Source organism: Hipposideros armiger, unplaced genomic scaffold (assembly GCF_001890085.2).
Source record: "Hipposideros armiger isolate ML-2016 unplaced genomic scaffold, ASM189008v1 scaffold_780, whole genome shotgun sequence".
Lineage (NCBI taxonomy): Eukaryota > Metazoa > Chordata > Mammalia > Chiroptera > Hipposideridae > Hipposideros > Hipposideros armiger.
In genome coordinates, this window is record NW_017732130.1 from 240,024 (window position 1) to 256,286 (window position 16,263).

General features: G+C 35.8%; 1 protein-coding gene across 1 annotated transcript in view; it reads right to left on the reverse strand.

Moving 5' to 3' along the window:
- The window catches only part of FOLH1 (folate hydrolase 1), a 46,741-nt gene that overhangs the window by 1,262 nt on the left and 29,216 nt on the right, over positions 1–16,263 (reverse strand). Inside the window, exons 11-18 of the mRNA XM_019628304.1 lie at positions 16,109–16,191; positions 14,199–14,262; positions 10,631–10,698; positions 7,999–8,090; positions 5,785–5,875; positions 2,236–2,500; positions 1,878–1,959; positions 1,059–1,151 (exon numbers count right to left, since the gene is read on the reverse strand). Of these exons, the coding sequence (XP_019483849.1) occupies positions 1,059–1,151; positions 1,878–1,959; positions 2,236–2,500; positions 5,785–5,875; positions 7,999–8,090; positions 10,631–10,698; positions 14,199–14,262; positions 16,109–16,191 (838 nt within the window). The remainder of the gene's footprint in view (positions 1–1,058; positions 1,152–1,877; positions 1,960–2,235; positions 2,501–5,784; positions 5,876–7,998; positions 8,091–10,630; positions 10,699–14,198; positions 14,263–16,108; positions 16,192–16,263) is intronic.

Consider the following 16,263-nt stretch of genomic DNA (forward strand, 5'->3'; position numbering starts at 1 on the left):
CTTGGTATTAAAATATTTACCTACAATTTTTCTAATCCTTAAAAATAAACTTGACAAGGTTGATATCAGCATTTCAAAGAGGAGGAAACTGAGGTCTGAGATTAAGTGATTCAGTGATCAGTCTCGCGCACACTGCAAATAAGTGCCGACTTTTCACTATAACACTCTATCCAGAAATGTGCACAACTGTGATGATTTAAGTCTTGTTTGTGACCAGCCAACCTATTTTGTTTTTCTCTATTTTAAAAAAGAAGTCACGCAAACACGAATGCCCAGCTTAAAGCATGAAGCATCATTTAAAAGTTCTGTCATGTTCAGCCTGACCTAGGCAGAAGATGATGTTTTATTGAGAAAGAGTTATGCCAGTTTCTGTAATAGCCCTGGTAAGGAAGAACACCTTCCAATGTAAAGAGGTAAAGGAGAAAAGAGGCACAGTCATGCCACCATTGGCAAACCAGTCACCCTGTTTGGATGATGCCCTTACTTCCAATTCTGATTCTTTGATACTCCCCAAACAGAAAGATGGGGGCATTTCTGACAGGTCAATGATCGAATTCTTTCTGCAATACTTAGTCAAACCATCCTGGGGACAGTTGGTGTTTATCAGAAATAATTACAAGTAAATTAGAAAAAATAACAAAAAAACTAAATGTCAGCATTAGGAGAGTGAGTAAATTATTATATATGTATAAATATATATGTCTGTATATACATATACACAAATATATTTAAAATGAGAACAGGGCTAAAACTATATACATTAAAATATAAACATGATTTACAAATAACTAATGAAATTGGGGAGATTTTTCCTTTCTACTGGTGACTTTTTGGGTCTTCTAAATTTCCTACAATGGAAATATATTCTTTTATAATCAGAAACAAGAAAGGTATGTAGCAATCATATTACATTTTATGAAGAAACAAAATATTTATCATTTACTACATATATTTTGAAATTTTCTACTTGCTTTCAAGAAATCAATTATGATATATTTTTCACAGTGAAAGAAACAGAAATATTATAATAAGGAGTCTTTTTTTTTTCTTTTTCTTACCTATAGAAAGGCCTGTTTGGTAAACCTAAAGGATCAATAAATGCTCGTTCCAGAAACATCAGTTGATCATTCATAATTCTCAACAATATTGGGCTAAAAAGGGAAATACAGTTGTAACATCATGAAAATGTGTGCACTACCGAGCAAAATAAAAATTTAGAACAAAATCAAACAAAGCTACTATGTTTTAAATTCCTATACTATGCAAATTAAGAACAAAACTATACATAGTTACATTTTTTTAAAAATATTATTCTATTGAGACTTATAAAACAACAGAAACAGTTATATGTGCCAATGGAAAAAAATAATAATTTTTATTTATATTGAAATAATAATGGATAAACCTAGGTATTCAAACATAGGAAAGGCTTTTTTCATCTTAAGTATCCTATTAATCTACTCATAGAAGTAATTTCAATATTGAAATGGGATAGTCTATAAATGTTTAGTAGGGTGCCTGGAAAATTATACATAGTTATCAAATGACAGCTAATAGTTTTTTTATTATTATTAAAGATAAACCTATAGTGAACACAAGAGATGGTGTTTATTTTATCCTTTATACAATATTTGAATGCCTGCTATGTATCAGACACTTCCTGCTTTCAGAGTTCACATTTCTCAGCAGCACAGCTGCCACTCAGAATGTCAGAAATAGGTCTTTGAGAGATATGGTAGCTCTATATTGGATGTGTTAAAGTGGAGAGACAGAAGCAGCAAAAAACATGCCGAAGATATTTCAGCAACAAAGATGTCAATCAGTATCTCTTTTTAATTGTATCTATGACATACATAATTTACATGTGTAGAACATACTTGTTTTTGTCCAAGTCTTGGAGTCTCTCACTGAACTTAGAAGCAACTTCTGTAAAATTCTTCACTGCAGAAAACAGTGAATCTGAAAGAGAAATCAGGATCTAATATTGTTCCATAGCTTAGCAAAGGCAACAATATAGAAAACTGTTCTCCTTTGTATTTTACAAGGTATTCGTATTTTGTATATTACAAGATAAGCATCAGTGAAATAGAAAATACATTTGCAGATGTAAACAAAATATTTGATCATGTGGAACAGCAATAAATAATAAATAAACCTAAGGTAGGCCATTATATTTTAGAGATGAATATAAATAGAAACATACAGATAATGAATTTTGAAAGAAGTATAGCATACCAAAGGACACACTGTATGTTTTCATTTCTTGTGGATGTTTCATTGAAATATTGTAGATTTTGTCAGCGTACTTTCTTAAAACTATAGCATAATCTCGACAGTCAAAAGGGAGCACTACAGAATTGGCTAGTTCAAATATCATCCCTCCTCGAACCTGGGCCACAGCATGGTGATACTTAAAAGTTGGATCATAAAACTTTTCCACCAACTCATATGTTTCATAGACACTGTGATACAGTGGATAGCTGCTGAATTTGTTTATTGCCTACAAAAGAAAAAAGAAAAAATATATCTCTTGCAAGATAGCTTATAATAAAATACATAGTGCCATATTTACTATTAATATTAATGAGATTTTGGTCAGTAATAAATAAAGGAAAGTACTTAAGTATCACTTACTAAAAGCATTACTATACTATTAAAACCCGCTCCAGGTTTTTACTAATTAAAAAACGTGTGTATAACATAAATGGTATTATAAAAATTATCTTGGAAAGACCTGTCTTGCCTTTAAGAGTACAGGAGGTGTGGAAATGTTTCTGAAACAAAGAAAAGATAATGTTGCATTTGAATGAAAACTTAAGAAGACAAAACCTTTATAGGTAAGTAAATAAGCATTATACAGTATTACATAGGGTAATGCTGCAAAATGCTTAATGACTGAAATTCCATGAATGAATAATTCTCTGACAAGCATTGTGCTTAAGAGTGAAGAGCCTGAGCAGTGAGGGGTTTAGCAGTGGATCCAAACTCTCACTAGAGAGAGAAGGAATGCTCAGACAGGCGTAAAACACCAAGAACATACACAAAAGGCAAGAGGGAAGGACTTTTCAAACTGTGAATTACTGATTTATGCCTTTGCCCATTGTTTTAGCTGCTTATTTTTTTACTGATACAAAAGAACACTTTAAACAGTGGTGTTTTGAAGAGACAGACACTGGAATGAGCCTGACAGAATATGAATCCAGGCTCAGGACTTATTACCAAATAAATATGGGTGGTTATTAACCCAAAGTTTATGAACCTTTCTTTGCTATAATTTTCTCATTAGTAAAATGTAGGTAATATTAGCATCTTCCCTCATCACCAAGCCCCATCTAACCTTGCCTAACTTTCTACCCCAATAATAGGAGATTAAAGATTTCCTATCTGGGGTAAATAACTAGCCCGAGAAAAATGACCTATAGATTCTCAGTGTTGGTTGCCTCCCAATGAAACAACTAGAACATTCTAGATAATTCTCCTGGGAAGCTTCGCATTCACCATTCTTGCATACAGGGCTTCAATCAGTTTTTTAGGGTCTCACTCCTAAGTGACATGTACTGATAAAGATGACCATGCATTTAAAGGAACGCATTAACTTCAAAGATACTGATCAAGCCCACATACTAAAAATAAACTTAACTCTGAGTAAGGAGGTACTTCAGGGAATGGAGGGATGCTTAACAAGAAAGATTTCAATAAAAAAAAGGAATGACACAGTTGAGAAAAAATATTCCAGAAAGTAGAAAAAGTCAGAGAGAAACAAAAGAGAACAGATAATACAGAAAAAAAAAATCCAAAAATAATTTCCAAATGCTAAATAATAATTCAAAAAAGAGGAAAGAAGGAAGAAATAATCAATGAAAAAAACATTTCCTCTAACTGGAAGACAAGTTTCCAGACTAAAGGGACCAGTTTGTGTATAGCTAGTGTATGAAAAATAATGGCACAATCAAGGCACATGTGTATACCAAGGACAATTGAGTCTTAAAGAAAAGATACTAAGTGCGGGCCGAGTGGCTCAGTTGGTTAAGAGCATGAGCTCTGAGCAACAGGGTCACGGGTTCGATTCCCACATGGGCCAGTGAGCTGCGTCTGAGCTGAGCTGACAACAGGTGACAGGATGGCTCAGCTGGTGATGGCACGTGCTCCTAACAACAAGGTTTCCAGTTCGACTCCTACATGGGATGGTGGGCTATGTGCACCTGCAACTAAGACTGAACACAGCACCTTGAGCTGAGCAGCTGCCAGCTGCCGACGGGCGGCTGGATGGCCACTGGACTTGGAGCTGAGCTAGCTGCGCCCTCCACAACTAAGACTGAAGGATAACAACTTGGCTGTTCCCCTTCCCCAATTCCCAACACTATTCCGCTTCCCCAGTAAAATCTAAAAGAAAAAAAAAATCAGAGACAAAGGAACTGGGATCAAATGGTACCAAATTTCTCAAAAGCAATCCTGAAGGCTGGGCAACAATGAGGCTGTGAGTTGAAAATTCTCAAGGTACAGGATTTTCAACCAAAAATTTTGTGCCCAGTCAAACTATCAAAGAATTATATGTTGTATAAATGACATTTTCAGATTTTCAAGGTCTTTAACTTTCATACATCCTTTTCAATAAGTTCCTGGAGGATATGCTCCCAAATAAAGTAGAGAGTAAATAAGAAAGAGGAAGACACAAAATCCAGGAAACAGAAGATCCAAAATAGGAGAGAAATGAAGGTACTCTTAGATTTCTCAGTGAAGAAATTTCACAGGCAAGAGGTATGCTGCAGGCAGAGAGAACACCAAAGAAGCCAGAGGAACTGGGGAAAAACCCAATGGGGGAAAATGAAATCTACCAGATCACCTGATGTGTTTGGATAGACTAAGAGCTTGTGGTGAATTAGTTGTGGATACATGGAGGGGAAAAAAGGTGTTCTAATCAACATATGTAGTGCAACTATACGCTGAGAAAATGTGATGAGGCTAAATATTTGGGGGTTGGGAGAAGAAGCAATATAACAGAATTGAATGAAGCCCTATCTTCCCTAGTAAGAAGTAAATGGGCAATACATAAAACTAATTAGTAAAGAAATAGCAAAAAAAAAAAAAAGCAACAGAAGCATATTATTAATAAACAAGCAGATAGGTATCAGAAGACACCAACAAAAAATTTGAAAGAATTTTAATCTGCTAAACAGAATCAAAGGTGGGACAAGTATGCAAGTGGGATAAGGGAACCATGTTTTTCATTATGAACTCTTCTAGTATTGTATGGTATTTTATGAACTACTTATCTATTAGTTTGGTAAGAGTAAAGAACTATAAAATTGTCATTATCATCATCAGCAACAATAATAGGAAAAGAATCATGATTTGTATATGTGTTCATTGTTTGTTATGCCATTTGTTATTGTAACTTTCATGTTTAATGATTGGAGATATATTGAGATAAAAATCCAAATATTTGCAGGTCATGATACTGATTAATTTTGAATGACAATGGGTAAAAAGGAGTCTAAGACAATTCCTACTTTTCTAGCTTAAATAACTGGGTGAAAGCAATGCCACCACATGAAACAGAAAATATGTTTAAGGGAACATGGAAGTTTTAGTTATAAGGCTCAGGATACCAGATGCAGGAACTATCCCTTGTAGCAGTAGAACCCTCAAAACCATTGAGACTTCTCCCTTCTGCTTCAAATTCCTCTATTCTTCTAATGCTTAAGTCACTTTTTTTTATTCAAAATTATTTATTTAGTTAAAATATATTTTTAAAAATCTTGAAGTACTTATCGATAGACTTACCCAATTTTTAGTATACCGTGCTCTGCCTGAAGCAATTCCGAGTCTTTGGAAGAACACCTCAAAATCATTACCAGATCCCAATTTGCTAATCCTTTTAGGAATAAAATTTAGGATTACTTGAGTCATTTCTTCATCAAGCACAGATTAAAAGATTAATTAAATTAAGCTCCATTCTTACTACAATATTATGAATATAATTTTCAGATGTATTGCCTTGGACAAGCAACAACAACAACAAAAATATGAGAAATATGAGTTCTGATCACAAAATAGCCACTATAAGGCTATTCTGTGTATGGTGACCATTGTTCCTTTGGGTTCCTGGACTCAATTCCATCTTGTGGAGTGGAGGGGTTGGGGTTCCCAGTAGCAACACCAAAAAATTCTCAGGGAAACCAGCTGGGTGTCTTACAATTCAACTCAATTCTGACACTATCTACCTGGAGATGGCGCTAGATTTCACAGGTGAAGAGCTCAGTCCCACAAGGCTGCCCTCCTCCGTCCCTGTACTTCACCAACCCACTACAAATTGTAGGCTCCCATGACCCTCTCCTTGGGTTAAATTAATTTGCTAGAGTGGCTCACAGAACTCAGAGAAACATTTTATTTACGAGATCACTGGTTTATTATAAAAGGATATAACTCAGAAACAGCCAGAGGGAAGAGGTGCATAAGGCAAGGTATGGGGACACAACACAGAGCTTCCATGCCCTCTCCATTTGCACCACTCTCCCTGAAGCTCCATATATTTACCAACCTGAAGCTCTCTGAACTCCATCCTTTGGGTTTTTGTGAAGGCTTCATTACGTAGGTATAATTAATTAAATTATTGGCCATTGGTGGTTAATTCAACCTCTAGCGCCCTTCCCTCCTTCAAGGTTGGGAGTGGGATTGAAATCACATGGTTGGTTCTCCTGGCAACCAGCCCTCATTCTTAGGTGCTTTCCAAAGGAAAACTCATTAACATAACAAGAAACACCTTTGTCACTCTCCTCAATTAGGAAATTCCTAGGGTTTTAGAAGCTCAGTGACAGAAATTGGGACAAGACTAAATATACATGTCTTATTACAAATCACAATATCACAATTGTATAAGTCACTTTTTAAGAAAGATTCATGAAGTTGGAAAATATTTTCCTTCATATTTGTTGTACATGATACAGTTAAAAGAAGCATAGATTTTTTTTCAGATAATTCAGATGTAAATCCTACTCTTATAATTTTAAATTATTCATATTTGTTGATATCTATAATCTTAAACTATTGAGATATTTATTCCTCTTCCCTTGCTTGTGAACATACAACTGTGGAACCTGAGAAGAAAGATTCATTTGACGTGAACCCCAAGAAGAAATTTATCGCTGAGATGGACACTCCATGGTTAACCAAAGGCACAAATTTTATAAAAATTATTAAAGAGCCCAGTGGCCACTTGCTGAGAATGGTTTATCACATATTCTGTATAATGGGAAGAACTTCAGACTGAACTTTTGCTTCCTGCTTTATGCACCACTTGTTTACTCCTGCTGAGCCAATCACTGCAGTAAAAGTCTGGGTTCCTCTTTTTACCAATGACTGAGACCTGCCCCGTCCAATCAGAACTGCACAATTTGGATACCTCATTTACATAAAACAGACTTAACAGTAAACCTAGGTGGGAACTTTCACTGCAAAAGGTGGCCTGCTCTTTTTTCTCGGGGAAACACAATTTAGGTTGCTACTTGAATCTATGTCTTCTGGGCTGCATCTCTTTTTTGCTCAAATAAATGCTTTTTATTCTCTATTACAGTCTAAAATTAAGTTTTGTTCACACAACCAAAAACTGAAATAATGCTTAGAATTTTCTTAGCATAACTAAAATATTTATGGATTGTATGATGTTCAGAAAAAAAGGAAATTTATAGAGTGACTAGGGGACAGAAATGTGAGAGGGAATTAGTTTCTACCACTAAAACTTTTGATTTATGTACCATGTGTATATATTACCTATTCAGAAGAGAAGCATTTTTTGATGGCCTACAGATTTAACTTCAAATACAAAGTAATATTTTATTTGTTAACCTCAGCATTGCATTTCCTTTGTCAGCTGTTAGAGCATTTTGAAAAATCAAATTTTTATTATTAATGATCGAAAGAAAATACCCTTTTATTTTTCAACACAAGCCCAAACTGAATTCAGTAGAGTTCTGTCTGCTTGCTTGTTTATATGTTTACCTGGGCATGCCAATGAACTCTGGTGAAGGACTTTTTTCATTCCAGCTCTCATAGAGAGATCTGCCTTCAAAGCCTTCATCGGGGCTTTGGAGCTACACAAGTTAAAAGGAAAAACAACCAAAAAAAGAGAATACATACAAATCAGATGTTTAAAAATCTACATTTCCATTAACCAGGGAATAAATAGGTAAGCTATGTTCAGCAAACAAAGGGTGCAATTCACACATCAGCAATCATTAAGAATTATAATAATGAGTTTCTGACAATATGGCAAAATGCTCATCTTATTATGTGTAAGTGCAACTGCTATAAAAAATACACAGGATGTATGAAAAAGAAGGCTACACCAAATTATACCAAGATATTGTATTCGAAGGAATGGTCATATTACATTTTTTTGGTCTATTTTTCTGAATTAAGGGAGGCTACTCTCAAAAACATGTATTTCTTCTCCTCTTATAAAAAAGAAATTGAAAGGAAGCAAGCTCGTGAAGGGAAGATATTCCTTTTAATATTCTTGTAATAAGGTTGCTAAAATTATTAAATACTACATAATAAAACAAATACATTAATATTTTATTCAACTAATTGAGTACTCATTTTAATTGCATTAAATACCGGGCTTTAAGTACATTATCTGGTTTTACAGATGAGAAAACTAAAGGAGTAAAATATGACCTATTATTGAATTCAGAACATTAGATGTTATGCCAAAAACAATTAGCAAATAAGCTTTAATTAATGTCCCAGAGTTATTCACAGGTTAATGAACAATGTACTCGTATGGTACACATTTTTAAAAATTTTATACTTAATAAGAATCCTACATTTTATTTTTCAGCCAATTCAATTTTTAAAAGTTTATAGAGTATCTATGCTGTTCAAGACTTCTTGTGAATGTCAGGGATACAAAGCTCAGTAAGACACACTATATGCTCCACTAACGGAAACTATAAGTAAAAAATGTGAAATTCAATGTGCTAGGCGCTATAACAGGTATGTGCAAAGGTCTGTGGGGAAACAAATATACCGGGGGTGCCAAAAAAATGTATACCCATGACTTGTAGTCTTCGCTTTTTATCAGTATATATATATATATATATATATATATATATATATATATATATATACACACACACACACACACACACACATATATATGGCATTATAAATTTAATACAGTTTTTTCCTTTCTTAAAATATGTATACATTTTTTTGCTCCCTCTGTATTTGCACAAGCTTGGGGGGAGGAGTTATGTTAACATCTTAACTTATAAAATATGAATAAATACAGCAACAAAGTAATTTCATTCAAGCTTATAAATGTACACAAAACTTTCATAGAAGGAATAGTACCACTCCATTTACTCTAAGAAATGCAAATTTGGAATAGCATAGAAATATATTACTAAATTCTCAGTTTATCAATAAAAGTTGAAATGCAGCAAATTACTCTCCCAAAACAAATAGAATAGAATAAAACAAAACTAAAAATTGTCGAGCATAATTTCAAATCTGACGTAGAGGGTAGTGTCTCTGCAATTGTACCAAGATGCCACCAAACAAGTTAGTGAACAAATATAACTGCCAATCTTCCTTACCATTTAATTTAAATTACAGGTGTGGTGGAAATTCTGTGAAATACCATGTTTCAGATATTTAAATTGTTATGCATTCATGGAAACTGATAAAACTGCAGGCAAATGATGGCACTCTTAGGTAATGACATGAATAAGTTTTTTTTCAAATTAATTTTTTCTATTCCTGTAGAAGTTATAAGATTAAAGTCCATGCTTTTGAAACCAAAGCTTAGTGATATTTAAGTCTTATTTAAAATCCCTATCTGAAAGGAAATATGTTTTTCTTTGTAATTACATTTCAGTTGGTAATTCTATTAAATAGTCAAGTCTTTTTTTTCCTATCCAATACACATCAGGTAACTAGCAGTAACAACAAAAATCTGCCAGGTTAAAAACTTGTTCATTATAACGAACTTTAGGTACAGCAGGAGAACTAAAGTGAAGAATTGCCTGGTAGTCCTATAAGAATTCAGGCACCATCTCTCTGCCACGTTCAGTATCTTGTGCTGCTGTCAGAATTAAGAAACCTTTAGCTGTCAGCCCAGATCAGTGATGCTCAATGGATTGGAGCCCAAGGCAAGAAGTCAGAAAGACAGGTAGGTGGTCTCACCTAGCCTCTGCCCCAAATTGATTTGCCCCTGGCAATCAGCCCTTGGTGTGTTTTTACTCATACTCCTGATCAGTTAGAAACTAACTCTTCCTGCATCCTGAGTTAATTGATATCATTACATTAAGGAGTATAAACCAGTTTTAAGATTAAGGTGTTGTATGGCTTTCGTGGCTACTGCTTTTTAAGCTCAGTTTTCTTGTTTACAAATGGAGATGGTAGACACATGCCACTCAAAGCCTGCCTCAGGGTGGTGTGGGGAGAAATGGGGTAGTGTGTGAAAACAGTTTACTAGATGTGATGTTCTATGGAGTGAATCTCTGCTATATGAAAAAAGAAGACAAGTTATAAAACAACACAGACGCTTAACATAATAATGGTACCTCAAGATAACATCACTTGTAGAACTCAGATTTTCTACAATTATCTATATCTTTACTTTTACCTCCTTTGTTAGGTTGTACACCAAGCTGTACATCAATGGGGTACAATCAACTCTCAGAGTGTAGTTTCCTGAAAGACAAAGAGAGGATAGATTATTTTTTATTTAATTTCTTTATTTTATTCTTTCAAAGACCACTTCTGACTCCTTAACCAAAATGATCCTTTGTAAAACCTAAGTCCAATCAAGCTTTTCAACTCATCACTCAGTAAAATCTGTCATCCTCACCACGGCTTCCAGTGCCATCCATGAAACCACCTCAGGTCACCTTTCCAAATCTTCACCTCCCACTCTGCCCTTCTCAGGGTCTCTGTGCATGGTGTTGCCTCAGCCTAGCACAGTGTTCTGCATTGTATCTGCAGGACAAGCTCCCTCACTTCACTTAGACCTCTGGCCAAATGTCATCTTTTCTGAGAGGTTTTCCCTGAGTGAAAAAAGCAAGCTGCAGAACCATTTAGCTGTAATATGACGTCAAGAACCTGCATAAGGTACTGAGAGGCAATAGAACGCAGTGGTTAGAAGGATCAAGTTGAAAGAGGCCAATCTGATTCAAGCCTCAGCTCAATCCTTTAAGATCCGGGTAACCTTGGGAAAGTTGTTTAATCCCTCTGAATCTCAGTTTCGTCTTCCATACAGGAGAGATAATACTACTTACCTCATAGTGTTACTGTGAATACTTAGTAAGCTTTTACATGTAAAACACTTAAGATAGCTACACTGCTGGTGATGTGTATGAGCTAATTCTATATATGAATGTCAACATGATGGAGAAAGCTCAAACCGAGAACAGTAGTACCTTTGAAGAGAGGGCTAAATTTTTTTTTTTAGCTGAGCCATCTTGCCACCTGTTGGCAGCTCAGCGACAGCTCAGCTCAGGCCAAGCATCAAACTGCTATTGCTCAGAGCTCGCACTGGTGAGCAAGCTCTTAACCAACTGAGCCCCTCAGCCAGCCTGAAGAGATGGCTAAATTTGAGAGTGGTATTAGTAGGGAGCTTTGCTTTATTGGTAAATTTTGCATTTTAACGTGAAAAAGCCAGTTTTCATTTATTGTATTATTTGAGAAATGAACATTTAATAAAATTTTAACTATATAACAAAGGGAGATAAGTGGTGTCCCCATTTTAGAGTAATGTTTGTGTCATTTGATCTTGATCCCGAAAATGATGGGGAGACAATGCAGCATTTTAAGGCAGGGAAATGACATGATCAGCAAAATCCAATGATTCAAAAGCATCCATTAAAAAAGGACAGATGGGATGATGGTTTTAAAAAATATATAATTAAAAATCAAATCTTAAAAAAACTAGCAATAAAGAGAACATTATTCTACTTTTGAAGAATATATGGAGTATTTTTTCTGTGTGGCAAAGTGTTTCATCTTATTATGTGTTTTTAAGAAAGGGTAATAATCCAAGTTGACATTTTTGAATATTTACTCTGCGCAAGGCATAGGTCTGGGAGTTTTGCTAATGTTAACTACTTTTGCCCTTACAAGAGTCTTTGAGATATGTGTTCTTAGTAATTCTATTTAGTGGTGAGAAAACTGAGACACAGAAAGTAACAATCTGAAGTCACACAACAAGAAGTGGTAGTAACAGGAATAAGGCCAGGCCCTTAGCCATGAAGCTAAGGAGAAGAGGATGACTGAAATGCACTGCATAAAGTAATTTGGGGGGGCGATGGGGTTCACACATGTGGACAAAAAGAAAATGTAAATGCCAACATGCCGTCATCAAAAGGCAATGTCTCAACTATCATTAACATGGCAAATTTACTAGGACTCTAAAGATTCTAAAACTCCACCCTTTCATCATTTATTCACTCATTTGTAGCAACCATGCAACAAACATTTAGTTAATGAGGCATTAGGAATCCAGGAGTTATCAAGCAAGATTCTGTCTGTTCCTAATCTAGTAAGGGAGGCAATTTTTAAAACAAATAATTAGTTAATGGCAGTGATGAGTGCTATAAAAATGTGGCTCCCCTGAAAAAGTAATCTTTCAGGAGACACTGCAAGGAGAAGAACTAAACAGGTAGAGAGAGTGCTGAACAGTAATCCAGGTATAGAGAGCACCAGCTGCAATGGCTGGGAAGTTGCATATGGTCAGGAAAAGAAAGGTCAGTGGGTCTGCAGTGTAATGACAATGGACTGTTTGATCTTCTTGCAAACAGACCTGAGAATGTCCTTTCGTTCACATCTCTGGTTCTCAAGAGCAAATCTATTCTTAAAGGCCTGTCTCAAATGTCTGTCTTATTTCTCAAGCATTTCCTGAAGTTGCTATTATTCTCTCCCCTGAACTCTCAGACCCAGTCTGATTATATCCTTCTTACAGTACCTGAATGTATTTGCACCCTAGACTGATTAATTTTATCATCTATACAAGACTGTCCCTACTAACATTGATTTCTTTGAAATCCTGGAAAGTACACTGTATAGAGAGGTGCTCAGTAAATATTTAATTGAAAAAAATTATTCAAGAAGAAAAACACTTGGTGAAAGAAGAATCTTGGGCATTGGCGTTTTTTTTTCAAAATTTGTACATATGATGATGAAACTGGGGTGACATTTAAATTACTGTATCTCCCCATGTATAAGACACTTCCCATGTATAAGACGCACCTTAACTTGGGGGCCCGAAATTTGGAAAAAGAATGTATTACATAAAGTTATTCAACTCAAGTTTTATTCATCACAAAATTCATACAGCTCCTCATCACTGTCAAAACTTCCAACCATTAGCTTGTCCTCATCTGTGTCTTATGACGAATCACTGTCTCCATATATTGCCTCTCATGGCCTTCTTCTGCCATGGCGTTTTCAGTAGGGTTTCTTCTTCCCGTAGCCAGTCTTAGATTGTTTTCTCAATTGGAGGAGGACCAAACTTACGTTCAGCAGCACGATTTCCATTCACTTTTGCAAACTGGATCACTTTTAACTTGAATTCAGCACTGTACGAAAATCTTTTCTNATTTCCATTCACTTTTGCAAACTGGATCACTTTTAACTTGAATTCAGCACTGTACGAAAATCTTTTCTGAGCCATTTCTGGGCAGAACGTGGCAAAACGTAACCTTCCGTAATATACCGGTAACAAGTGCGAAACAATGAGCGCAAAGACAAGCGTGAAAAAGCGGGAAATGCAAGTTAAAAAAAATCTACAACCACTGTATAAGATGCACCCAGTTTTTAGACCCCAAATTCTTCGAAAAATGGTGCGTCTTATACATGGGGAAATACGGTATTTGTTGTTGTTGTTGTTACCCCATTCTAAACTCACTGAAATCTTTGGTTCCATGATTTACTTCTTCATTTAACAGGTGTTTACTGAATTCCTACCGTAGACAAGGTAATCTGCCAGATGAACTGAAACCGAATCAGAGCTGCTTTCCCAAATTAGCACTCCAGGGCTCACAGCTGCTGTAAACTAGGAGCAGCAGCCTGGCAAAGCAGCAGCAGATTCCCTAACCATATGTTAATGAATCTGCCTTCCTTGTTAGCACATAATTTATGACCTAAGCTGTTACTACTACCACGATCACACCCTTTCCTACCAGACCAATGCTACTCACCTTCTATAGAAGAATCAGCATTAATATAGGCCACACCACGCTCTTGAAGGAGTCTGGAATTCTCCTGTAATATGGAAGAAAGAAAACCATAAACTTGTAGCCCTAACCTTCCCCTGAAAAAATGCATATCTACATGAACTGTAGCTTTGTAAATTAAGTGGGCCCAAATTTACCACTAATTTGACATAGATGATTCTCAAAAGAATTTGAAAGAATTTCAGTAAAGATTATTGGTAAGAATAGCAAGCAAAACATTTTTAAGACTAAAATTTAAAATAATACTGTCTAGGGGCCCGTCGGTGGCACTGTCCTGCTTCACACCCCTGACCCCTGGACAGCAACCCCGCCCGCCCCGCCACCTCCTACGCCCCCGGATGGGGGAACTCTTCCCCACAGCATCCAACTCTCTCCCTCGCTGCCCCAGGAAGTCCCCCAGCTCGCAAGCCACCGGCCCCCGTGGGTCCTGTTCCTAAGGAAGCCCCTCTTAATCGGGAGCTCCGCCCCTACTCCCGTGGAAAAACTAAAGCTGTCTACATTCTTAAACTGGTAAATGGAAAAGGGGTTGATTTCTTAACCAAACTATAGTTTGTCCTTCAAGAAATTCTCTTAGCATACATGAACGACCTGACGTCCTTTCAGTGAGTTTCCCCATGAGTATCTCATTATTTAAGTAAAGCCTCTTGCCTGATTCACAGAGAATGAGCTATCTCAGATTTACAGGTTAAAAATAATGTGAATTTCAGGCCTGCTGAGTTTCCTTTGCTCGGCTTGCTCCAAACTCTTTGGTGTGTACTTTCTCTTCTAATAATGGCCCTTGAGACATTCTCTACTGTTCGGGCCCGCTTCTACTTCTTTGAAATGTATTTTTTTCTTCTAATAAACTCCTTTTCTGCAACTTTAAACAGAAAAAAAAAAACTAATGTGAATTTCTATCTGTCTATACTCTGAAACATGAAGTTCTCCTGTAGGATGGCTCCACCTACTGGTCAACATTGGTCACTGCACTTTTAAAACTGAAAAGGAAGTGTAGCAAAAATATTTTTTTCAGATACCAAGTAGACTCTGAATCTCCCAAAAGTGCAATTTCCTAAACATCCTGACTGTAAGAAAGAAAATGCAACTTAGGTAATGAAAATAGTTGGAAAAAGACAAAATCACACCTCAACTTATTTAGGCTCTTCCTGATGCCAGCATACATATATCTTTCCTCTCTACAGAAGCATAACTTTCTTTTCCTCCATAGAAAATTGCAGTTTACAGGGCTTCTCATAATTTCTGGAGTATAACAGGAACCAAATAAATATTTACAGCATGGCTAGAAGTTAATGATATAAATATCAACTTTACATATACCTAACAGCTAGCTAATGCCTCTATTACACAAAGCCAACGATTCATGCAGGTAGTATTACTTCCCAAGAGGCCTAGTAAGTATTCTGTGGTGGGACTTTCTGTCTCACTTTTAGCATAAGTTAATTTAGAGTAGGTCATTATGATATTATAATTGTGAAAAATATATCTTACTGCACAAGCTCAAGGGGTTTAGCTAATTTAGGTTAGCTAATTTAGAACCTAATCTGGAAAAGGTAACAGAAACATGGTATCTTATTTTGATGTTTCACTTCTAGTGAATTTATTTACTTACTATAACACTCCCAGACATGAAGATAAATTATTTTGACAGTTGACATTAACTGGTTCTAAACATCTTAAACAGAATTTAGTTCTTTAGTGATGAAGATATTTTTACTTTTGATGTTTGAACAAGGATGTGTTGCTTCAGATTTTCTGGGGAAAAGTTTGAAAATATTTTCTCACTGGATTCACTTGTTATTTTTATGTCCTTAAGAATTAAATACGAACTGTTTTATGATTATGAAACTGTATATTGTAGTAAATTACCAACAAACCTCTGCCCACTCAGTAGAACCAAGTAGACCAAATTCTTCTGCATCCCAGCTTGCAAACAAAATTGTTCTTCGAGGCCTCCATCCTAAAATATATGTGCATACATATGAATGCTGGGAAAGTGCATAATGTAGCCAAGACATTGCCAAGCCAAACA